This window comes from Nannospalax galili, unplaced genomic scaffold (genome assembly GCF_000622305.1).
Source record: "Nannospalax galili isolate Female #2095 unplaced genomic scaffold, S.galili_v1.0 scaffold1540, whole genome shotgun sequence".
Lineage (NCBI taxonomy): Eukaryota > Metazoa > Chordata > Mammalia > Rodentia > Spalacidae > Nannospalax > Nannospalax galili.
In genome coordinates, this window is record NW_008346083.1 from 217547 (window position 1) to 242135 (window position 24589).

General features: G+C 43.5%; 1 protein-coding gene across 2 annotated transcripts in view; it reads left to right on the forward strand.

The window, feature by feature from the left end:
* The window catches only part of LOC103741616 (protein FAM107B), an 81883-nt gene that overhangs the window by 54508 nt on the left and 2786 nt on the right, over nt 1-24589 (forward strand). Inside the window, exons 1-3 of one of the 2 annotated variants that reach the window (XM_029568016.1) lie at nt 10338-10393; nt 12863-13046; nt 23721-23871. In XM_029568016.1, the coding sequence (XP_029423876.1) occupies nt 12919-13046; nt 23721-23871 (279 nt within the window). In that variant the 5' untranslated portion in view covers nt 10338-10393; nt 12863-12918. Of the gene's footprint in view, nt 1-10337; nt 10394-12862; nt 13047-23720; nt 23872-24589 lie in introns of those variants that run through there. The other variant, XM_008842505.3, reaches the window with a different exon arrangement.

The window sequence follows — 24589 nt, forward strand, 5'->3', positions numbered from 1 at the left end:
AAATTTTTGTTATTTTAAATATTTCATTCAAGTTTTCTGTCTCTTGCTCACGTGCTCTCTGTATGTATATATGTATGGATGTGTGTGTCATGGTGCCAATGTGGAGATCAGAGGACAGCTTTTAGGAGTCCTTTTCTTCCTCTTTGGGTTCTGGGGATCAAACTCAGGTAGTCCAGCTCATGTGACAAGCGCTTTGACCTGTTGAACAATCTCACTGGCCCTGTTCTTTTTTAAAATCTGTAGAATCAAGTAGCCAACCCTGGAATTGAATTGGCTGCTTTTGGTTTTCTTTTTCTGCAATTGCTGACGTTTTGCATTCAGGTGACAAGACTGTAGAGTAGCCCAGTACAGCTGGGACAGACAGCAAAGTGGAGAACCAGTGTGGCTCTGGTGCCTTGTTTATCCTGTGGTGATGGGCTAACCTCAGGTCTGTCTGCAGTGCCCCGTGGGGCACCTGGGGAGGCCAAGCTCAGAAGTGGGCCTCCCTCCTGTGGGTTCCCGGGTTCCCGACTAACCTTGGACAGAGAATAGCTCTCTTTTGTGCAGCCCTTTATGCTTTAGAATTTACCTGCCAGTTTCCTTATTGCAATTCAGGAAACAGTGTTTTCTTCTTTTACTTGTAATAATGAACTGAATGCCAATGATTTATTTTTGAAAGTGTCAGCTGCTCTGAGTACAAACTGTGCCTTTTGCCACTGGGTGACACTGTTGGACCATAGAACACTGTACTAATAGACCCGTGAGTCCTTGAACTTCAGACATCTTCAAACTATTTTATGTAGGAGAAAAAGAAACACTTCAATCTCAACTTAATACTTACTAGCCATCTATCAAATGTTATGTGACACATATAATTTATTAGTCTAAGGCAATTTTAAGGCCAGTGAGTAATCAGTTATTAACAAAATCCTTTAATTAGCACTTCAGATGCTTGGAAGTTTGTGTAGATTAATGTGCTGCATATTAATGAACTAATTATTTCAGGGGAATGTTTATGCAAATAAGTGTCTTAATATTTATTTCCCACCTGACAAAAAAAACTCATTATCATTTAGTGGCCAAAGTCTCACTCTGCATTACAATGAATATTGTAAATGTTAAAAAAGATTACATTTAAAATTTTTTATTTATTTTCTGTGTGTGTGGGTGGGGGGTTGCGTGTGCCACTTGCATGTGTGAAGATAAGGGGACAACCTATGGGATCTGATTCTTTCCTTCCACCAAACTCAGGTCATCAGGCTTGAAGGCAAGCACCTTTCATGAAAAAAATACTTTATTATTTTTATTTTATGTGTATGAGCGTATTGCCTACATGTATGTGAGTGCACCCATCTTGTGCAATGCCATGGCAGTCAGAAGAAGACTTTAGATTCCCCTGGAACTGGAGTTAAGGACGGTTTGTAGCCGCCATGTGGGTGCTAGGAATTGAACCCGGGTCTTCTGCAAGAGCAGCCAGTGCTCTTAACTGCTAAGCCATCTCGCCGGCCCCGGAGGCAAGCACCTTTACTGCCCAAATAGTAGGGACTTTTAGTGAGGATTTGTTGAGTTATATTATTGTTTTTAATTAAAAAAATAACCACATGATTAGAAGAAGCATTTCATTACAGATTTAACATATTCAGTAACACACTCCAGAGCAAGAATATATCTCTTTCAAAAATGGCTGTAAATTTTTAGGTTCACAGTTGAATTAATACAGTTATACAATATTGAACTCAGTATAAACCCTGTAAGATATAAAATTGAATGAGTTTTTATCCTTTAAAGAAGATCTCCATTTCAAGATATGGTGTTTCCTACATTTTTTAAATATTATTATTACTTTTTTTAGAAGAAGCATATCATTACAGCTTTTAACATGCCCAATAACAGTTTCCAGAGCAAAGACACAGCTCTTTCAAAAGTTATATTATTTTTAAGATTTAAAAAAAATGATGTGTCTGTGTAGGTATGTGCATGTGAGTACAGGCATTGGTTCCCCTGGAGCTGAAGTTACTGGTGGTCGTGAACTGCCTGATGTGGGTACTGGGAACTGAACTCAGGTCTTCTGAAAGAGCAGTAAACACTCTTAACCTGTGAGCCATCTTTCTGGCCTTTTATTGAGCTGTTTTAATCAAGAGAAAGCATAAGCTGTTACTTGGGAAGGTGAACATTGGTTTGTTTCCCTGTTCAGGTCTGTAAGAAGAACTTGTCTTAAACTTGTGTGGAGCATCTGAGATCAAATTAGAGATGGAATTTTCTCAAAGCTGGTGTGGACCTGCCCTCCTCAGTTCTCAGATTCTTTTACCAGTCCAAGGTCCATGGTCTAGCTTGACATGGGCAGGTACTCAGTCACATTCAGTTGAACAACATGTGACTGAGATATTTCTGAAGATAAGGAATGTGGAAGAATCAGGCCTCCATTTTGCTAGCTTAGTAGGACAGATAAGAAAAGTTCAAAATTAGTAGGTCCTAAGAGAAGAGTTACAAAGCAGAAGCACTGGAGGAGTCAGCAAAGGCTCAATGGTCAGTCACTGCTGGATTTCCTGGTTCTCCAATGTGTGCCTCAGTCAGCACATTGTCATAAAGTACCCATGGTGTGACTTGCAGCACGGGAGAAGAAATGGAGAGCAAGACTTTACAAGATGCCTAGGGTTTCATTAGGTTGGAGGGGGGACTTCTGTGTGGGATGTGGGAGGGAAGTAGGACAGGTGGAAATAGGCACACCTGGGGTTTATGTGCATTGTTGGGTAGAGTGCTGGGGCTGGAGATCTGGATCAGAAATTTGGAAAGATGGTTGAGGACCCAACTGTGGGGAATCCTCAAAAGGAGTCCAGGCAACTGAACTGAGGTGTTAGTAATACGAGACCTGTGGGCTCTTGAGCTGATTAAATTGGGTAGCATATTGGATTTGGCTAAGAGAAGGAGAGATTTGGCTAATCAAGAGAGATGGGGCCCAGAGAGGAGTGGATTGCAAGACCCTGAGAATGAGAGGTGGAAGCAGAAGTGGGGATGGTTTTCAAATGCATATATGGAAAAGAATCCAGGATGGATTGGTTCCTCCATTAATGCTGGGGCAAGTGGGACACTGTCAGAGACAGGTTTGAAATTAGGCACACAGTTAGGGATGGCTTCTGACAACTGGAGGATGTGTGTGTGTGCGTGTGTGTGTGTGTGTGGGTGGTGGTGGTGGTAGTGATGGTGGTGGTGGTGGTTGGTTGATAGTATTGATGACAGTAGCTTCAGCTGGCTTAGCCTGGATGATTCCTGCTGCCTCAGTGACAGCTAGGTGGGGCACCGTCTGGCTGGCCTTTAGGCATCCTCTTGAGAACCCGGGCAGTGTCTGGTATTGTTATGGCCCACAGTAAACAAAGAGTGGAATAGAGCTTGACTGTACAGTTGATTGTGAGGTGAGGACTCTAGCACACAGCTAGAACTTTAAACCAAGCTAGGCCCCAGGTTTACTTTGGGAATGGCTCACATAGTATGAGGGGAGAGTTTCAAGGGACAGTGATGGGAGCAGGAATTATGTGCACAGGCAGCGAGTATTGGAAGACCAGGTGCAGTGGGCGGAGGGCACTTTTTGTTTTGTGGTTGGACCTTGAAGGCCAGGAGCGCATAGTTGTTCATCTGAAAGACCAGCTCACTGGCCAGTAGGCACAACCAGTTCTCTGAGAACAGTTGGGAAGGGGGATGCTTGCCAAGGCCCTTCTCTGGGTAATACTTCTCTGGAGTCCTCAGGTTCAGCCATTTCGTCTCCTAAGCTCCAGTGGATTCATGCGATCAATAAGCCACTCTGTGCTTGAGCTTTAGATGGGACTAGTTGACTAGGATGCACAGGGCTGTGAGTGTGCTAGCTCTGGCTTGCTGCCTTCATCTAGCTTTGCTACATGTGCCCACCTGTGCACATGTGCCAGATGTTTGATCACTTTCTCAGCTCTTGTGTAGGTGTGCTACAATTAATCAAGGTCAGGGAGCCTTTTCTCCCCTACGATGCACACCTCCAAGAATTAGAGTAGTGCTGCAGTCTAGCAGGGAATTCCAGACTCTGTCCTTGATCTCTGTAAAGATCCTTGGGCTTGTTCAGGTAACTGACAGGAAGCAGTCACCAGGGATCTTACCAGGACACTGGGATCTGAGAACTAAGGACTTTAGTCATCTCTTAAATATTTACTCTCATAGCCTGGAGCCAAGTTGATAGTTTTTATTTATTTTCTGCGGTGCTGCAGTTGGAACCCAGGGCTTCCCTAGGCAAGCACCTCTAAGCCACACCCCAACCCAACCCTAATATCTTTTTGTTTTCATTGTCTCCTCACATTTTGTCTTCAAACTTTTCTAAAGTTGGTTGAATATCCAACTTTCCTTCAAAACTGACTTACTCGGTAACTGCGTTCTTTGATTTTGGCTTTGATCTTATAGTTGGGCAATTTTAGAAAGCGCCTCTTTTTAGCAAGGTTTTGGGTGTTGGGGAGCTAGAAGGCAGAAGGAATACAGTTAGAGTTCTCTGCGAGTTTGGAAAGCAACCTGAACTTTTTACTGACTTAACTGGCAGCCTCTCTTTTCTAACAATTCCAGGGCAGGATCTGGGGTCCCACACTACAAACTGCCTTTCTGAGTCTCTGCTTCCATCACTTTCCTCCTGTGTATGTACATAAGCAGCTTGTGGCCAAATGCTAATACAAATTCACAGTAGCACAGAAACCTGATTTTAAAAATGCAGGCATAGTAACTTTAAGACACTTGAGTTACCTGTTCCCAGCCCATTGCTTATTTACTTATTCCCTTACATAGGGTCTAATTGAACATCATACAAAAAAAAAAAGATGCTTCTGTAATGGTCTCCCCCAGTTCGTGTGGTCTCTTTGGAGTTCTGCCAACTGGTGGCTAGTTCACATTCCAAAGGGAATGTGGAAGGTTAAACAAATTGTGAACATGGACCTCATGTTTGAAGTGTTAAATGAGAGATGCTGTGTTTTTGTAAGACCCTTCATATTTATGTAATTAGCCTATGCTCAGGATACTTACCTTATGCACAATAGCTTACTAAAAAGCCTTATGATAGTAAAAGAGCCTTTCAGTGTTAGAGTTAGGACCGAGGCACAGAGAAGGGAATCGTCAGGGTTTCCAGGCCCTGGCATGCAAGCTCCACTCTGTCTCTATGAGGGATTTTCTTTTCTCTCTCTGCTTTCTCCCTTCCTATCCCCTCTCTGTTACCCTTCCATGTCCAGATTGGAAAAAATTAACAGAGGCCAAGATTGGGTCATTTGTTAGCTTTCTTTGTCTATATTAGCAGACTTGTAGTATGGGGTCATCCATTTTGTTAACTCATTGGTTAAGGGAGAGGGAGATTAGCAAATTATTTTATTGGGACATGGACAGGTAGTGTTCGTAGATGGGTTCCGTATATAGTTTTCATGTTTAGAATAACTCCACAGCTGATGGAAAGTTAGCTCTGATGTCCAGTTGAGGAAGCTGAGATGTAGGGAAGTCATTTGGACAGAAATCCCATAACTGCGGAGCAGCAAGATTCCATCCAGGATGACTGTCCTCAAGCCTGCCACTCTTTTCCACTGTGTGCATACCATTTCTTGTGGATGAACCCATTGTTCATGTTTTGCATAATAGTCTATGAAACCCTATACAGAGTGGGGTAAAGCAGATAGCTGGTGGGCTGGAGGCATGGTGACAGTGCTTTGACACACTGCAGTAGTTTACGTGTCTATAGTTTATGCAATTGATAGTAGACATAAAATTTACTATGCCTGCACGTTTGATAAGTTGCAAGGCCAAATTCTAATGGCATTAGCAGCCACCAAGTGATTATTGGTTGATACTTTAAATAACTGTGATATGAACTATAGGGAAGAGTGTACACCAGAACGTACCAGCTAATGAATTTTCAGAGTGAACACTCTGTGTAATATCAGGAAATAGACTCTGAATTCTCCTCACCACCTACTCCCAAGATAATACTGTCATGACATCTAACAACAAAGGCTGGTTTTGACTGTCATTTATATAGAATTACATACTCTTCTGAGTCTGGCTTTTGTTTGGTTCAACATTAAATTTGTGAGATTCAGTCATCAAACATTCAGTTTTTTTTATTACATATATGTGTGCACATAGGCATGCATGTGTGTGGGTGGTACATGCTGTGGCATGCATTTGGAGATTAGAGGAGAAGGAGTTCTCTCCTTTCAACATGTGTGTCCTGGGGGTTGAACTCAGCAAGCGCCCTTGCCAATGAGCCTTCTTGCCTATGATTTTATGACTTTCTGAAGTGGTGGACACTTGCTCAAGCTCATACTTGTAGGCAGCAAGGGGGCTGGGATGCTGATCTTGCAGGCTGATCTGGAACCCCCACTCTCAGAACTGCATGCCTCATTGAGAGATCATGGGGTCTCAGGGCCTGTGAGGGCTGGGTGCTGGGAAGGAACTGGTATACACTGGCAGACATCAGGTGACTCAGAGGGGGTTCTTTCTATCTCATGTCTATAAATGTCAGATGCTCTTGGTGTGTGACTTTATTGATAGTGCCCAGTGGCCAGGTGAGGCAGGAGACCTGCCTTTGCCATCCTTAGATAGAGTCTGATGCTTCTCACCCAAGTGTTTGTGATGTTGTTGCCACCTACTGGTTGGCCGGACTCACCAGACTTGGCTGATGTGTGCTCAGACTTCTGGATGGCTCTTGCCTTCGTCACGCCTTCCTTTTTTCCCATCTTCTAAATATAAAATATGTGCCTTGTTTAAAAATACATTTGGGGGGCTGAAAAAATACTGATGAGAAAACAATTTTGACATTTTCCCAAGAGCATCACTGTTTGGCATTTGAACAGCAACATATTGGGAGCAAATTTGTTGAGATTTCATCGTTGTTTAAAATGGCTCACTTGGGAGCTGTAGGGTCTCCTCCAGCAGTCACAGAGCTTGGCAGAGTATGAAAAAATAACATTGTCTGTGCTTACAGAGATAACCTCAGAGGGAGGCCTTTTTTCTAAGCTTTCTCACAGCAGGTTTGTGGTCACATAGGTCCTCTGAGCATTTGTCAGATGCCTTTGAGTATCAATCAGATCATGTTTCCTGGTCCAAGACTGAGTTTTTGGGTTTGCCTTAAGGCCAAGCAAGTTAAGATGTTATCAGATGAAGCCAGGGCCATTGGGGAGAGATTCCTGTACTAACTCATTTTCCTGTCTGTCTGGGAATCTGGGGGCAGAGGGAGGAGACAGCTTTGGATCCAAGCAGTGTCTGCCCTTTTTCAGGTTGAACTGGGCCTGAGCGTGCCAGTCTTAAGCATCTTGGATTTCTCAGAGTTCTGCTAGCAGTTGAGCCAGTTTGGAAAATAGATTCTCGGCAAGAATGCCTTGGGATTCTTTCAGCATTCCAGGAATTACTGTAGCAGTTCAAAAGTTTAATTGTTTGGCCTTGACTGGTTCTACTGTACCATGAAAACAGGTAACTTTGATACAAAGTTCAAGTGTTAATGCTTCTAGGTAGAAAAACATGTTTAATACTTAGGCGACATGAGAATTGGTATCATCTCTGAATTCTGATTTTTAAACCACAAAAGATTAGGTTTCAAATTGTATCTGTCTCATGAAGAAATGTTCAAAGATGGAGCCAGAACAGCCTGGTAGGGAACCCAGCTGCAGTGCGTGTGCTCCGTAAGCTTGGCTGGGGCCGTCTTCAGTGGCAGAAGTGAAAGGACAACTGGCCTTACTCCCTTTGTCCATACAAATCAAAGGTGGACTTCTCACCTTGTGTTTTCACAGCACCCACTGGTCAGTATGTGTTGAAAAGGTGATTCTGAGGCCAGGCGTGGTGGCGCATGCCTGTAGTCCCAGCACTCGGGAGGCAGAGGCAGGCGGATCTCTGCAAGTTCAAGGCCAGCCTGGTCTACATAGTGAGTTCCAGGACAGCTGGGGCCATAGGGAGACCCTGTCTCAAAAAGACCAAAAAAAAAAGAGGTGATTCTGTTCTTCCACGGCTTAAAATATTTCAGGAAGCTCCCTCCCAGCGGCTCCTTCTGCTCTCTAGAGCCATCAGAACTCAGTGTGTTACCTTGATCATGTGACAGAGAGACCTTTTAGCATTTGCAGGAAGAGTTTGTTTGTAGGTAAAGTGCTTATTGTGGAAGCATGAGGAGTGTGATTGCGGCACTTTGTAAAAAGGTGGGCATAATAGCATGTGCTTGTAATCACAGCGCCACAGGAGGCAAAGACAGGTGAATCCCTTGGGACTTGTTGACCAACTCCACTATCCCTAATGGGCAAGCCCCAGGTCCCAGTGAGAGACCCTATGTCAAAAAGCAAGGTAGAAGAGCTCCTGAGGAATGGCACCTGAGGTTGACCTCTGTCTGCCACACACAAATGCATACACATGCACTCACATACATGAACACACACACACACACACACACACACACACCTGCCCCCCCCCCCCCCACCCCCCCCCCCCCCCTCCCCCCCCCCCCGCATACCTGTTGGATCTTAATCAGTGAGGAAGGCTGTGAGTTATTCATTTGAATTCATGTTTTGGGAGAAAACATAGCCAAAAGTCTCTAAATAAAATAGGTATGTAATGGTGTTGACTATATGGCTTGGCTAATAACAGCTCTACTTACTGAGTACTCCTGTTCATGGCAGGGATTACAGAGAGTACCTAGACACATTATAATTAATTCTTGCATTCACTTTCAAAGATGGCGATGGGAACTGGGCTCAAGGAAATTAAGCCTTGTTAAGATATCACAGCTGTTTTATTCCTCATTCATTGAGCAGCACTGGTTCTTCTTTCATTGACTTGATATTTGCTTTAAAACAGCCAACAAGCACCTTTCTTCATGGTCCAGTTCCTTGACCAGTAGAATCAAATGTCTTTGTGTTAATTTCTAGAAGAGCTGTTTGATGTAAGGGTAACATCCCCTTTTACTTGTAGAATTTTCTGTCTCCTCTTTACTCTCAGGCTTCTTGGTTGCTTGATGCTTAGTGAAGACTCTGCTTGGCCGTACCACACCCCTACTTTGAGAACTGTTTCAAGAGGCTAAGGAATTCAAATAGCTCAGGGGCTCCCTGTACTGGTAGCCAACCCATGACTTTGCTACTTCATTTAGGAGTATTAATTTAACAAATCCAAGGTGGCGCTAAGATTTGCAACGAAGGGATGAAATAAAGATATACACACATATGTATTGCTGAAATTATGTATATGTATCTGAATATACAATCAATAAATACAAGAAGAAAGGAAAAAAAATTCCATAACAGAGACTAGAGTTTAATTGCTGTCAGAAAATTAGGGAAGATTTTCTGGAAGACTTGACCTGCATCTGCATCTAAAAGGATGAGTGAGGTTTGGCTTGAGGGATCTACAGATGGAGTTGAGGAGGCCCAGTTTGCCTGTTGGAGGGGACAACAGTGGCCAAGGCCTGCTGGAGGAAGGCCAAGGAAAGTGTGGGCTGCAAGTAGTGTTTATGTCCATTGAGTTGGAGCATGGGCTCTGCAAGGCAGACATGATGCTGTATGGTCATAATTGTGTTGTCGGGCTTAGGGGCAGTGAGCGGGATGACTGGCAGAGGGAGGAGAGCTGGGTAAAAGCATCAAGCTGGATGTTGCTTTGCTCGCATCCTGGCTCCTGAGTGGAAAACCAGCTCACAGCTCTTGCATCAGCCACCCTGTTAACTATACAGGGTACAAGGAGATGCTGCCCCAGCCAGTTCATCCCTTTTCCCCAACCTCACTGTGGTTGGCTGTAAGAGACACACCAGCACTCCTGCCCTGTGGGCCACAGAAGGCTCATGGTCTGTGCACAGGACTTGGGCTGTGGGACTGCTGTGCTCTCTCCCTGCTCCCAAGACAGTGAGAATGAAGAGGGTCAGTGTTTGTTCTGTGGTTGCGAAAGAGCTCTACAGCTCTGCTCCACTGTTCCAGGGTCTGTGTCTGTTTAGCTGGAGACCCCATGTAGGTGCATCTTACCCCACTGGTTTTTTGCGGAAGCAGGTCTTCCAGGAATTTGAAATTTAAAAGAGAAGTCACAAAACATTTGGTCTGTCTGCTTGCCTGTTGTTGGTAGCATCCTGGCCTAAAATGCTTTCACTTAGAGTTACAGCAGCACTGGGATTCTTTCTTGCCTGCCTCCAGTCTGTTCCGAACCCTCCTTTTGAAACATTGACCTTTGGAGTACTCTTCCAATGAATGTAAGTCATGACATGGGATTATCCATGGCTTGAGCAGAGCAGCAGGTCCTTTTATGGAAGCATGTGGCCTGCTTTGTCTACTGATTAACTAGAAAGAGTCTGCTCTTAGTTTCTATAGTCAGGTGTGTCTAGTGCATTTGAGATTTCAACCAAGGAGAAACACTGGGAGCAGAGTGCTGAGGTCAGGCTGGGATGGGTCCCTCACTCACTATGTGCAAGGTTTGTACTGCTCCACTTGGTTAGGGTGGCTGGCATTCTTGGTTAAAAGGTCTATGAAGCGAGCATCTAGGGAGTATTTGAATAACTGTCATATATTCCTCATCATTTGATAGCTTGGAGCCTTAATCGTAAGTACAGTATTACCACAAGTATTTAAAATGATGTAGTGATGTTTTTCTATTTTAGTTGACTTATCCTTTGGCTTTTATTCTCTTTAATTTCATGTTAATTTTCAAAAATAGTTGCTATAAGCTGGTCGTGGTGGCACATGCCTTTAATCCCAGCACTGGGGAGGCAGAGGTAGGCAGATCTCTGTGAGTTCAAGGCCAGTGTGGTCTACATAGTGAGTTCCAGGACAGCTGGGGCTATGGGGAGACCCTGTCTCAAAAAGACCAAAAAAAAAGTTGCTATAAAAATGTTTGACAGTGCAGTTTGGTGAACCTGGGCTTTAGATCTGTGGACATGCATTTGGGCTTTAGCTTTATGCCCCTGGCAGTAGAACTATGGGCACAGTATTCAGATTTGGTTCCTTTACTTATTGTCTGTGAAGATTTTGGTTCTTAAATTCATAGGGTTGTTTTTGGAGTTGAATATGGACCTGCACATGCCATGTCTAACGTACCAGCATTAGTGTCCAGGCTGGTGGCAGGAGTCAGGGAGACATCCCTGATTACTCTCAAACTCAAACTTATTTGATTATAGCCATCTGCCGCTACATACACATTTTCCTTTCCCCGGTGTCTTAGCTCTCCTGCAGTGCCAGGGTCTATGGATAGAGGCCCTGCCTCCTCTCCTTCTGCCCCCTCTGCCCTGAGAGAGAGCAGCCGCACTCCTTCCTTAGTAGTGTACTGTGGGTGACCTTCATGGGCAGAAGTGAGGACCGAAGCTGACTTTGGTTTGAGAGTTTGTTCATGGAAGGACTCTCTCTGTTCTTCTTAGGACAGATTTCATGTAGTCAATGTTATTTAAGCATCTGCCATGTACAGGGCTGGCAGGGCTGGGGATTAGAACTGGGGGAGAGATGCCCCTCACCCTTGCAGTTACCTATGGCTGCCCTGCGTTTGATGTGTGCTGTGACAGAATGTATCAGGGACGTGGCAGTGCTGCATGCCGACCTTTCAGGTGTGGCTTTCCCTCCCACGCCTTCCTCTGTTCTCTGACAACTGTTACATCTAGGTAGTATGGAAGTAATCAGTTGGTCATTGTATATTGTGTACCAGAGACTTTCTGGGGAATTACAAGATTGAATGTTCTTTTGTAGTCAGCCCTGTATCTGATTTTGAATTTGGAAATTTAAGTCACCATACTGGGACAGAGAGGTATAAATGGCCTGTTAATTATCAGGAAGTATTTGCCAGGTTCATTCTGAGTGCAGGGAGCAGCGATGGGGTCTGCACTAGTTAGGACGCGTGACAGTCATGCACTGGCACTGACCGCTACCTGCGTTCTGCCACAGAGTCTGTCCTGTTCCTCTTGCCTCAGCCTTCACTGGGGTTTTCCTTCTGTCATGAATTAGGACTCATTCACAGGTACCCACTACATGCTGCACACAGCCCTAGCTAGCTGCAGGTGTCTAAGAAAGAAGAGACAGATACCCACTCTCCTGCATTGCTCCTTGAAGAGGATGTAGACTCTTGAGTCAAGTGAACAACTCCAGAAAGACCCGCAAGAGCCGAGAGGAAGTTTGGGCCCAGAAAGGTCAAGTGAGTCTTCCCGAGTACTTCACACAGCACATTGTTCTCCTGTATTACAGAGACTTGCTCTCTGTACCCCCTAAAGGGTCTGGCTGCCAGGTTGCCGACCTCCTTTCCTGCCTCTTTTCCTCAATTCTTGTCCTGGGGAGTGGATGAGTGGAGGGAAGGCTAAAAGGCTGCCCTTGTTGTTGAGAGCTTGCTCTTACAAGCAGCCACAGTGGAGTTAAATGGGCCATGTAGCCAGTGGGATACTGGTGTAGATTCTCTTTCATCATGTAGTCGGGCCTCTTTGTAATTGTTCAGTCTGAGCTCAGACCTGAAAGGACCTGAGTAGGATGATGCCTGCAGGGAACTCAACTGGAGCATCATGCTACCATGAACTCTCAGTGCCAGAAGCTTTGCCCCCGTGCAGACTAGGGGCTTGTGCGTTGCCACAGTGCAGATTCATTGGTTGGACTTGAGGAAAGAGCTGAGACTCATACCCAGGTGTTTCCTGTGAGGCTGCCTTTGAGGCAACTTGGAGTGGCAGAAAGTGGCCTATGTGTTTGAAACTCAAAGTGTGATTGGCAGTGACAGGAGTCAGGTTCCAGGGCTCCTGTGCTGCCCCATTGCTTTCTAACTTGGGAAGATTCATCAGTGATCTCCCCAGAATGGACCTGGAAGGGCAGCATGACCAGGTGTGACAGGCCAGGCACAGTTCTTGGGGCCTGAGCTTGGTGACAGAAGTGTTGACCGAAAAGGCCACAGACAAATGTTTCTCCTCTTTCTGTTTCAGACAGCCCACTTGAGGATACTGACCCTAAAGACTCCTGTCACATTCCAAGAAACATCATGGCTGAGCCAGACTATATAGAAGATGACAATCCTGAACTAATTAGGCCCCAGAAGCTGATCAATCCTGTCAAAATGTCCCGAAACCACCAAGACCTCCACAGAGAGCTACTTATGAATCAAAAAAGGTATGGCAGTTTCTTCAGCACTGTGTTCCTTCAGGGATGTTTAAGGTAGCCAGATTTCATTTTTATTGTATTTACAAAGACCTCAAAGGGGTTTTGCTTGTGGGTCCTGCTAAAGGCTTCCTTCCACCTTGCAACCTGGAGCCAGGACATCCCTACATGAAGCAGTGCTGCACCTGTAGGTGTGGCTGCTACTGGTAGAGCTTTCTATGCCTCTTTCTAAATACATGCTTATTTTTAAAAATAATTTTTATTTTGTGTGTGCCCTTGTTCCTCTGTGTGTGTGTGTGTGTGTGTGTGTGTGTGTGTGTGTGTGTGTGTGTGGTGTAGGTCAGAAAACAACTTTCAGGAGTTGGTTCTCTCTGCCATCTGTGTCCTGGGGCTAGGTTAAGATAAAAGAGTATAGGTTAAGATAAAAAAGTATCTACGTAGAAGAGGAATATATGTTTTTAAATTTAAAATCTCTGAATTTCTGCATGACATTTTGGGAAATGTAGCAATCAAATGTAAATTCTGCTTGTGCTGCTGTTTCTGAATGGCACAGAGAGGCTTCTGGAAACTTATTAGACTTACTAGATGACAATGCTCTTCCTTATGTCTTTATTGCTTTGTTTGAAATACTGTTTTAAATTATCATCATCTTTCTGTTACATTTTTAGTAGGAAGCAAAGCATCTTCCGCCTTCTTTGTAATCTATTTTGTAATGCACTCTGAGTATTGGACTGGGTGGGACCTTTGTCTCTCTCTCTCTCTCTTTCCTTCCTTCCTTCCTTCCTTCCCTCCCTCCCTCCCTCCCTCCTTTCTTTCTTTCTTTCTTTCTTTCTTTCTTTCTTTCTTTCTTTCTTTCTTTCTTTCTTTCTTTCTTTCCTTCTGTGTGTATGTTTGTGTACACACGTGTGTGAAAGCATGCATAGAGGCCAGAGATTGACATCAGGATGTCTTTCCTTGGTCACTTCTTCACACTTACTTTTGAGGCAAGGTCTCTTGCTCAACCTGGAGCTCACTAATTGGCCAGACTCGTTGGTCAGAGAGCCCCAGGTCCTCCTTCTCTACCTTCCAACACTGAGGTACAGCTGCGTGCCACTGTGTCCAGCTTTTTTTTTTTTTAATTTTGTTTTTGGGAATCCCATCTCAGGCATTCCTGTACAGCACTTTGCCCACTGAGTCATCTTGCCAGTTCAGGTCCTCTGCATTTTAAGTCATTTTGGACAGATCAGTAAACTGGGAGAGTTAAAATTACAAGGCTGTTGTATGCCACCTAACAATGTAAGATTTTTGTATTGAAAACCTGTTATGTTTCATAATATAAAATATATTCATGTTTTTTACTTGAAAACCACCTTTTCTTTCTTTTTAAAATGCACTTCCAGTCATAGCAAATCCTTAAAGTGCAGCTAGGACTGCTGATGGTGCCTCTTGGAAAGTGGAGGGTAGATAGGATCTAGCTTATTGCTCACATGCCAGCATTTTAATGCTGTTATTTAATTTTTATATAAAAGACATTGTTTACCCCCACTTTGTAGATGAAGAAACACGTCAAGAGGGGCAGCCTGGTCAAGACCATAAGACTGTTCAAATTAAATCATGAACCAGGATTCACAACATTTTCTCTCTAAACTCAAAGGCTGCATGCACTCTTTTTACGTTGTGTTGCCTGAACTAAAGTCAGTGTTCTGGAACAGTTGAGCTAGGACTGCCTGAAGCTATGGGTCTGGGAAGGTGAGGGCCAGAGTTTTGATCCTTACCACCCGTGTAAATGCCATGCAGATGTTGTGTATCATCTGAATCCCAGCACCTGAGAGGCAGAGGCAAGGGTGCCTAGAGCAACCCGCCTAGCTGGACCAGCTGAACCCATGAGCTGTGGATTTAAATGAGACTCTGTCTCAACACGAAGCTGGAGAGTGATCAAGGGAGATACTAAAGTTAGTCTCTAGCTTTCACACATGAATACACATGTCCTCCCATATACGTGTGAACACACACACACACACACACACACACACACACACACACAGAGTCAACTGTTCAGACAGGGAAAGAAGGAATAAGCAGAGAAAGACAGAAAATATGAAGCTTTAGGAAATTAGGAAACAGATTGAGTTGCACAAAGCCATATATTTAACAGCAATGTGATTCAGACCACTAAGTTTTAGGAGTATTTTTCAGCTAAAGTGTTTCTTAGAATTCAGCTAAGCACTGATACCCGCCCCCCCCCCCCCCCCCAATTTTTCTACAAAAGGAATGGAGGCTCAGGAGTAAAATCGCTGAACAAACAGTGACCAGCAGCAGCTCCCCAGTTTTGGACATACTAAACTGATGATTTCCCAACAAAACAGTCATCATTTGTCAGGCAGTAGTGCCTTCAGATTCTGTGATCTGTTTCAGAGTATCAGTAGACCTTGGCTTTGCTTTGACCGTGAAAAGAACAAATCCATGTTTTCTGTTTTCTATTATGTAGCAAAGTATGTTGAAAGCTAAGTGTTTATGAAAAGTGACCAGACTTGTGCTGGGGACAAAAAATAATGTAAGTCACAATCCCATGATCAAATATTGTAAGCCATAACCTCATGGTCTAGAAGGATGGACATGTTTATAGAGAACTATTGGAATGGGAGTCATGAACCTGGTCGGCAGGAGTATACTCGGGACATAGGCCTTCCAGGGTTGGTGAGATGACTCAAAGGTGCTTGGTGCTTGGTGTCAAGCCTGACAACCCGCGTTCAGTCCTTGGGACCCACATGGTGGAAGGATACATCCGACTCCGGAAAGTTGTTTTCTGATTTCCATATGCAATACTATGTCATGTGCATGTGTGTACACACACATACAAAATAAATCTAAAACATTTTAGTTGAAGTGTTTAGGGCTGGAGAGATGGCTCATTGGTTAAAGAGCACTGGCTACTATTCCCAGTGGCTAACAACTATCTGTAACTCCAGGTCCAGGGAATCTGACACCCTCTTCTGATCTAGTGCACTTACATACATGCATCTAAAACACTCAGACACATAAAGTAAATAAAATTTAAAAATTAAAAAATTTTCAGCTTCTCAACATTACATAATAGGGGTAGAAATAAGCATAGGATTTAACACTGTTTCTAGAGATACGAGAAAGGGCTGAGGAAATTGGAGATAGCATGAGATCCATATAGAAGGAGACTTTATTAGTCAGGGTTCTCTAAAGAAACAGAACCTGTAGAATGAAAATATATATATGTATAGAGATTTATCAGCTTAGCTCACAGGATAGAGTCCAAGTAGTCCGACAATGGCTGCACCACACTGGAGAGGCTGAGAACCTGTACTTGCTCAGTCCACGAGGCTGGATGTCTCAGTAGTCCCAATCTGGCGCTGAAGGTCTGACAAATTCCAAAAGATCAGCTAGTCTTCAATCTACAGCAGCAAGATGAACTCGCCAGCAAAAGAGAAGGCAAGCAGCAAGAAGCCTGGCATTCTCCTCTGCCTTGGTCTTTTATACCGGCTGCCATCAGAAGGTAACGCCCATATTTAGGGTGTGTCTTCCAGCTTTAGATGATCCAATCAAGAAGATCTCTTTCAGTTCAGTTAATCCCAGATCCAATCAAGTTGACACCCAGGATTAGCCATCACAGAGTCTGACTGGAGAGCTGGCCTTTGCTGTGCAGCAGGTAGCCCAGGCACATTTTAGAGAACACTAGGTAATGCAGTCACTCTTCAGGGGATGAATATTCGCAGGTCTCCCGCTGTGCACCTCACACTGTGGACATACAAGGCTGCTCCTTTATTTACCAGTTTTAGGACCTGTTTTCAGTTAAAAGTCTCTGTCTCCTGCTCAGCATTCTCCATTAGGTCTGTTAAGACCATTCATCAGTACCCGCACAGTGGCTAACAGCCGTTCATAACTCCAGTTCCAGGGGATCCAACGCCTTCTTCTGACCTCCATGGACATTGCACGACTTGGGCGCGCTTATACACATGCAGGCAATACACTTATACACGTTAAAAGTAAATAAATAACTTAATTTTAAAAAAGAATACAAGCTGGGGAGATGGTTCAGTAGTTAAAGCTTATAAGCTTAGAGGACCAGAGATTGGGTCCTGAGCATATAATGAAAGCTTGTTTTCACTTCGACATTTTCCAAAGTGGTTTGTCTTATCTGTTGTTTTATCTTACCTAGTAACTAGTGTGTGTTATCCTGCAGTCACCCCCATGGCTAAGAACTAAGGAATGTCTCAAGATCACAGTGGGTCCTTGAAATAAACAAAAGATTCACAGCAGGATAGAGATGAAGATGATAATATACATTAGTGAGTGAATGAGAGGAATCAGATGAGTGCAAACTGAGACTTGACCTCTACTTTGCATAGCTACCCATCTGGATCCCCTAAGTTTAATGTGGTTTGAGCATCTTTCTTTGGGGTCAGTGGTCATTTGGGTGGGTGTGGTAGCCCACCTCTAATCCCAGCATGTGAGAAGTAAAGACAAGAGGATCCTTGGGCCAAGCTTCCTAGCTAGAGGAGCCAAACCAGTGAACGCTGGACTCAAATGAGAGACTCTCCTGAATGTGTACAAGGTGGGGAGTAATCGAGGGAGACACCCAGCTGCAACCTCTGGCTTGTGTGGGCACTCACACAAATGTGCACTCACATCTACATACATGTGCACTCAGACACATTAAGCACGTACACACATGCATACCACATATCACACATACATATGCATGCAAAAATACTAATAATTGTAACATAATTTCAGATTCTATTTTCAAGAGTGTTTTTTTTTTTTTTTCTTGACAAATGGTGGCGCATGCCTTTAATCCCAGCACTCGGGAGGCAGAGGTAGGCAGATCTCTGTGAGTTCAAGGCCAGCCTGGTCTACGAGTTCCAGGGACAGCTGGGGCTACAGGGAGACCCTGTCTCTAAAAGACCCCCCCCAAAAAAATACCTGTTTATTTCATCATATCTCTCATTGGTTCATTGCCTTCCAGTTTCCCACATTTTCAGTCAATCTTTTTTTATTATTTGAATTTCATACAATGTTTTTTGATCATATTCACACCTATCAGTTCCCTTGTCTTCTCCCATATCTGCCCCACCTCCCTACCTGCCCAACTTTGTGTCTGCTTTTATTTAAACCCCTTGAGTCCAATTTGTGCTGCCTATATACTCTTGAGTGTGGGACCATCCAGTGGAGCATGGTTGACTTACCAGGGGTCACACCCTTAAGGAAACCTTTCCCCTTCCCCTCCCAGTGGTTATCAATTCGGTCTTTATGATTGCCTCCATCCTACATCTACATGCCTTGGTTTTGTCTGGCTTTATCATGCACAGGTCTTGTGCATGCTGTCTCACAACTGCTGTGAGTTCATAGGTACTATTGCCCTGTTGCATCCAGAAACCTGTTTTGTTGTAGCTATTCACCACCTCTAACTCTTGGACTCTTTCTGTCCCCTCTTCCGAAATGATCCCTAAGCCTTGGAACAAATGCTCAGTCAACCCTTTGAACTGCTTTACCAGGTGAATAGTTTCTTAATACTTTCTGTAAATCATGAAACTATACAGGGGAAGTCTGAGTGATACTGGATTAAAGTATGTTTGAATTAATGGTAAGGCAGAAATGTAGATGGGGGCCAGTGAAACCAGAAAATGCTAAGATTAAACATTAAGGACTATAATTCAATTACAACCTCCACGTAAGGACTCCCTAAAAGTTGGGTCAGAAGAGGATTATCTGAGTGGGTAAGGGGGCATGTTCTGTGATGGCTTGAGTCCTAGACCCTCTGTGGTTGTGTGCTGTTGCTGGTGAGGAGGCCACTGACTTCATTCTTGCTCTTTAAATGGGTCTGGAATTCAGATCATGGGGGAGTGAATTCGGGCTTTTCCAGTTGGCCTTGAATGTGCTCAGTGGTTTGTGGCAACATGAAGCAGACCTTTCACAGTTGTGCATTTCATTCACTGGTAGAGGGAATAGAAATTGCTACAGTTTTTTAGAGGGCAGTTGGTGGGATACACCAAAATACAAATTGTGAGATGTGTAGCTAGCAATTCTGCTATGGATTTACTCAAGGGACATAGTGGGGTAAGAGTGCAGATCAATATAAGTGCTCATAGAGGTTGGTCACCTTTGTGTTTTTAATCATGAACAATTGGAGATAACAGTAAGGAAAGGGCCACATTATAGCCCTCTGTGGTGCAACATGTCATGCAGCTGTGAAGTGAGAGGAAAGCTCTACTTGTCCAGGTTGTCCAGAAAGTACAAGGAGCATAGACCAAAGTTCTGGTAACAGGTGTTGTGGTGCAGGAGTAGGTCGGGCCTCTGCTGGATGTGATTTTTCAGGGTTACTGTCTAGTGTGACAGACTGCCTGACAACAGCAACTTAAGGGAGGAAAGATTTATTTTGGCTCATGGTTTCACAGTTTCACTCATGAAGGAAAGCATGGTGGGGCAGCTCAGATCATGGCAGCAGGAGCGTGTGCACATCACAGTGGACCAGAGATAATAGATTCCTAAGAACCAGCCCTCAATGACAGCTTCCTCTACATAGGCCCCACTTCTAACAGCTCCACAGCTTCCCAAAATGATGCCACCAGCTAGGGACCAGGTACTCAAAGCATGAGCCTGTGGGGAACATTTCAGATTCAAAGCATAACACCCACCACAAAGAATGTAATGTAAATGGTACTTCCACAATTTGCTCAGTAGGGAGATTTTGGGATATGCATTCAACTTTTTATTTTATGAATATAGGTATATTATCTGACCCCTTTTTTCAGGTGAAAAGCACTTAATAATATCTTAAGTTTTTAAAATTGGCTATGGTCACTATAATATTCAGGGGTAGCTCATGGGAATGCCTTGGTATTAGGAACATTTGGCCACCAACACTTAATTGCTGGTCAGTCAAGAAGGGATTGGGTTCCAAAGGACATTTGGGGACACAAATTTTGGCTTGATAGGCCTTAACATATATGCTATAGAAGAGGTGCAAGTAAAGGAAGGGGTCTAAATATGGTCAAAATATATTGCAAACTCAGGCAGACAGTAATCCAGCATAGAACTGGGAAAATGAACAGCAGACCCCAATCTTATCTGAAGGAATGTTGGCAACTGATTGCTGCTAGATGAGGAAGAGCTGATCTTCCTAAAACAAGGGACTCTAGATAGGTTGACTAGACTCAGTGGACTGACTTGCACTGGGGAACGGCTGGCGGCACTGACAACACAGTGGCCTTAACAGGGATGACAGAGTATATTGGCTCCAGTAAGGGGGGTAGACTATGGAAGAGTGCCAGTGGGGACAGGGGGCGGGTATAAAGATGATCAAGATTGTTTGAGATGCTCTGTACGAAATGCTTTGTAAATTCAGTCTTCCCAAAGCAATTTATTCACTTCTTTATCTTATGATTTAACTGTTTGTATCCTGAATTCTGTATTATGTTTCAAATTTTCTTTGTAACTACATTAAAACCATCCCTTAAAATAAAAAAAAGGAAATTTCAAACATTCAATAAAACTAAAACCAGAAAAAAATAAGGGATTGGAAGTCCTTGTTAATGTAGATGCTAAACCTGATGAGGAGAATCACTGTTCTGATGCAAGGGGTCAACTCTGAATTTGCAGAATTCAGAGAGACTGGTTTCTGCCTTTCGACACCATCTCTGCATCTACTCGGGATTCAGCAAGTCTAGAGCCCACTCTTTATTTTCTCATTCAACCCAGAAAGTTAAATGATCTCCTGGGATAAAATTCTAACTAAGTATGTATAACTTCTTGACTGTTATAAGCAGAGAATATTTATCATAGAAGGACCATTTTCCAAAATTTTTTTATTACTAAGTATTTTATCTTGCTGTCACTATTAGGTGAAATCTTTGAGCAGAAAATGAATACTTGGAATAGTTAGACCCAGTCACATGTTACACTGGGTTAAAAACTTAATGTGTGGACATCAGAATTTGCTCAGCAGCTTTGGCATAGCCATACAAATTTAATAATAACTGAAGTTAATTTTGCTGGTGAAATATGAAGGGAAAATGTCCAAATTTTAAATTATTCATAGAATTAAAATTTTAATCCCAAATTCCCTTAGTTTTTTCTATAGTTTCATATTGAAAGTTTTTAATATTCATAAAACTGAGAAAGTCTTAACTCATTTTAAAACAGATTCCTGTGACATTTATTCTGAAACAGTGTTGTGCTGTGTATCCCAGGCTGGTTTCCCGCTTCAGCCTTCTGAGTACTGGGATTTGCGGGTGTGTGTCTTCATGCCCACCTGGTTAATAATGCTTCTAATTGAGTAGTTAGGTACTCACAATCTTCTTTAATTAAAGCTATAATTTCCATGGTATTCTGTGTGTACTTAAAAATTATTTATTACTTTTATGTGTATGTATGTTTTGCCTGCATGTGTGTAAGTGCACTGGTGTCATACAGTGCCCACGGAGGTCAGAAGAGGGTGTTGGATCCCCTGGAACTGGAGTTACAGACTGTTGGTAGCCACCATGTGGGTGCTAGGAACTGAACCCAGGACCTCTGCAAGAGCAGCTAGTGCTCTTAATCTCTGAGCCATCTCTCCAGCCCCTGTATGTACTTGTTTGTTCTTGATTATTGTGAAATAAACCATGAAAATAAGTCATGAAAGTCACCTGCTTCCTCCTTTCCTTATAGCAATTTTCTTCTCACCAAAAGTTCTGATAATGAAAACAGGTTAAGAAAAGACACATATGTTATTTTAACAGTGTCGTTCCTCATCAGAGATGGACTATATTACATCTTTACTCTCTAAACAACTTCGAAAAAAAATTGTGATTTAAAAAATATATCGGAGGCCGGTGTGGTGGTACACGCCTGTAGTCCCAGCACTTGGGAGGCAGAGGCAGGCGGATCTCTGTGAGTTCAAGGCCAGCCTGGTCTACATAGTGAGTTCCAGGACAGCTGGGGCTATAGGGAGTATAACTCAGACACACACACACACACTATGGCGTAGGTGCCCTCTCACAAAATATATGTAATTTAAAAAAAAAAAGAAACAAAAAACACCACAAATATAGATTACTAGGAAGTGTGATATAAGCATTACTTTGTAGATGTGATTTGTGTGTCCTTGAAAGTGGTTGAGAAAGGTGTGTTGTTGAACTCTTCATAGCCAGAGCAATATTTTAGAAATCTTTAACAGTTGTTCAGCAAACTACCAGTTGGTTAATCAGTGTGGATTGACAGAATCCTTAGAGGCTACTGTCTCCACAGGGCAGGTGTGGTGGTTTGAATGAAAATGTCCCCCATAGGCTCCAAGTACTTGGACATTTTGTCCCCAGATGATGGTGCTGTTTTGAGAGGTCTTAGATGGTGTGGCCATCCTGGAGGAAACATGTCATTGGGGGTGGGCTTGGAGAGTTCTTAAGCCTTGCTAGATCTCCAGTTGCTCTCTTGTTTCCTGTGCCTGCTGGAAGATGTAGAGCTTAGCTCCTGCTCCTCCTCCAGCCACCTTTGCCACCATGTCTCCTTGCCAAGATGGACTATAATTCCCCTGGAACCATACGCTCAAATAAACTCTTCCTTCTATAAATTGCTTTGGTCAGTGTTTCTGTCACAGTAACAGAAAAGTAACTAATATAGCAGGCCAACAGTGGGAAGACACAGGCCCCCTGTGTGCCCACAGTTGGGTGTGCCACGTGGAAGAGCCCATCCCTGCTCAGTTGTGTGCATGTGAATGCATGCATGTTGGCCCCGAGGCCTGTGCTTTTCCTGCTTCCTGGTTGTTTGATTTTTATTGTAAATGTGCTTAATGCATTTCAATATGAAATTAAGATTGTTTATGAGCTAGTGTAGTACATGAGGAAGACAAGAATGAGGTAAATGGACTCATGCAACATCTTAGCTGGGGCTTGAAAAATCCTCAAGAGATGGCAGAGGGAGAGAAGGTGACTCAGAACTGACACACAGCATAGAAATCCCACCGAGAGACCATGCTAACAGGTGTCTTAGCATCAGCTCACCCCAAGCATTTCATCAGAGAATGGGCCATTTGACGAAATGGCCACCAAAGTTCTCTCTCAGAATATACATCTTCCCTGAACTGTGACTCCCATGATTATAAATGACAAACTGTATACCGGGGATGCTTTGGAGGAAAGAATGTTGGACAGGCAGCTAGGGAATCATGTACTCCACCTCTGTCCTTTAGGAATGGCTTAACCTTGAATGTGTCTTTAAATGTATGAATACCCCGCCCCCTTAGATCTAAAAAATTAGAGTAGGAGGAAATTTCCTGAACCATTTTGCTGTGGTAGACTGTCCCTAAGCTCCATTCAATGTGTGAGGTCAGAGGCTATGCCTTATGACTCCAGGTGGACCCACTGTGTGTCCTGGCCGCCTTCATCTCTGCTGGGGAGACCCATCCCACCTACTGTGTGAGCAGTCTCCCCACCTTTCCCACTCTTCCCAGCCTTCTTTTCCATCCTAGTGTTTTGTACACAGAAGGTGTTCCGTGCCTTTTTGTTGTGTTTGGGTTTTACAAACTCTTTGGAAGATGTTTTTCCATGTTGGTGAATTTCTGTGTAATGTTAATGAATTGCTTAGCTTAGTAGTAGGCATCACAGTCTAGCTACTTCTGCAGCTGATACTTTCAATGACATTTTTTTCCTGAAAGATATTTCCATCAAGCTAACATTTTATTTTTCAATGCTTTCTTTTCAGGGGTCTTGCCCCCCAGAATAAACCAGAATTGCAGAAGGTGATGGAAAAGAGAAAACGAGACCAAGTAATAAAGCGGAAGGAAGAGGAAGCACAAAAGAAGAAATCTGACCTGGAAATAGAGCTGTTAAAACGGCAGCAGAAGTTGGAGCAGGTAAGAGGACTGGGTGAGAGCAGTCTTCAGTTCGGAGACGCAAAGGCGCAGGGCAAGCAGTCCAGGTGGGTCATACCCATGTGTATACCCGGAGAGGGCAGTAAGCAAAAGGCATACATCACGTTTAAGGCAGAGACTAGAATTCTGTTAAGGACCTAAAATAGACGCTAGAGACAAAACAAATATGAGGCGCTGGGAAAATGACTCAGTGGATGAAATGCTTGTGGTACAATTGTGAGGACTGGAATTCAGATCCCCAGAATCCATATAAATACTGGGTGCAAGTAGCAGCCCACCTATAATTCCATTGCTTGGGAATTGAGGACAAGGGATCCCCAGAGCAAGAAAGCTAGCTAGCTAGCCATATTGGGGGACTCTGGGTTCAACTGGGAGATGCTGACTCAAAAAAATAAGGTAGGGAGTGACTAAGGAAGACTTGTGAGGTCAACATCAGGCTTTCACTTACACATACGCACACACAGACATGCATGAAAACAAATCAGAGAAATATCACCGTGTTCACAGAATGTTGCAGTCACTTAATGCTTTTCATTCAGCCTTCATAACAAAGACTCCAGAGCAACACTGTGCTGTACCTAGGATGTTTTCCATTCTTGTCCTCTCTGGGTATGGTTTGTGGTGACAATCAAAGGGCCCCTGCTTCTTTGTAGCTTCCTAAACCTTTATATATATATATATATATATATATATATATATA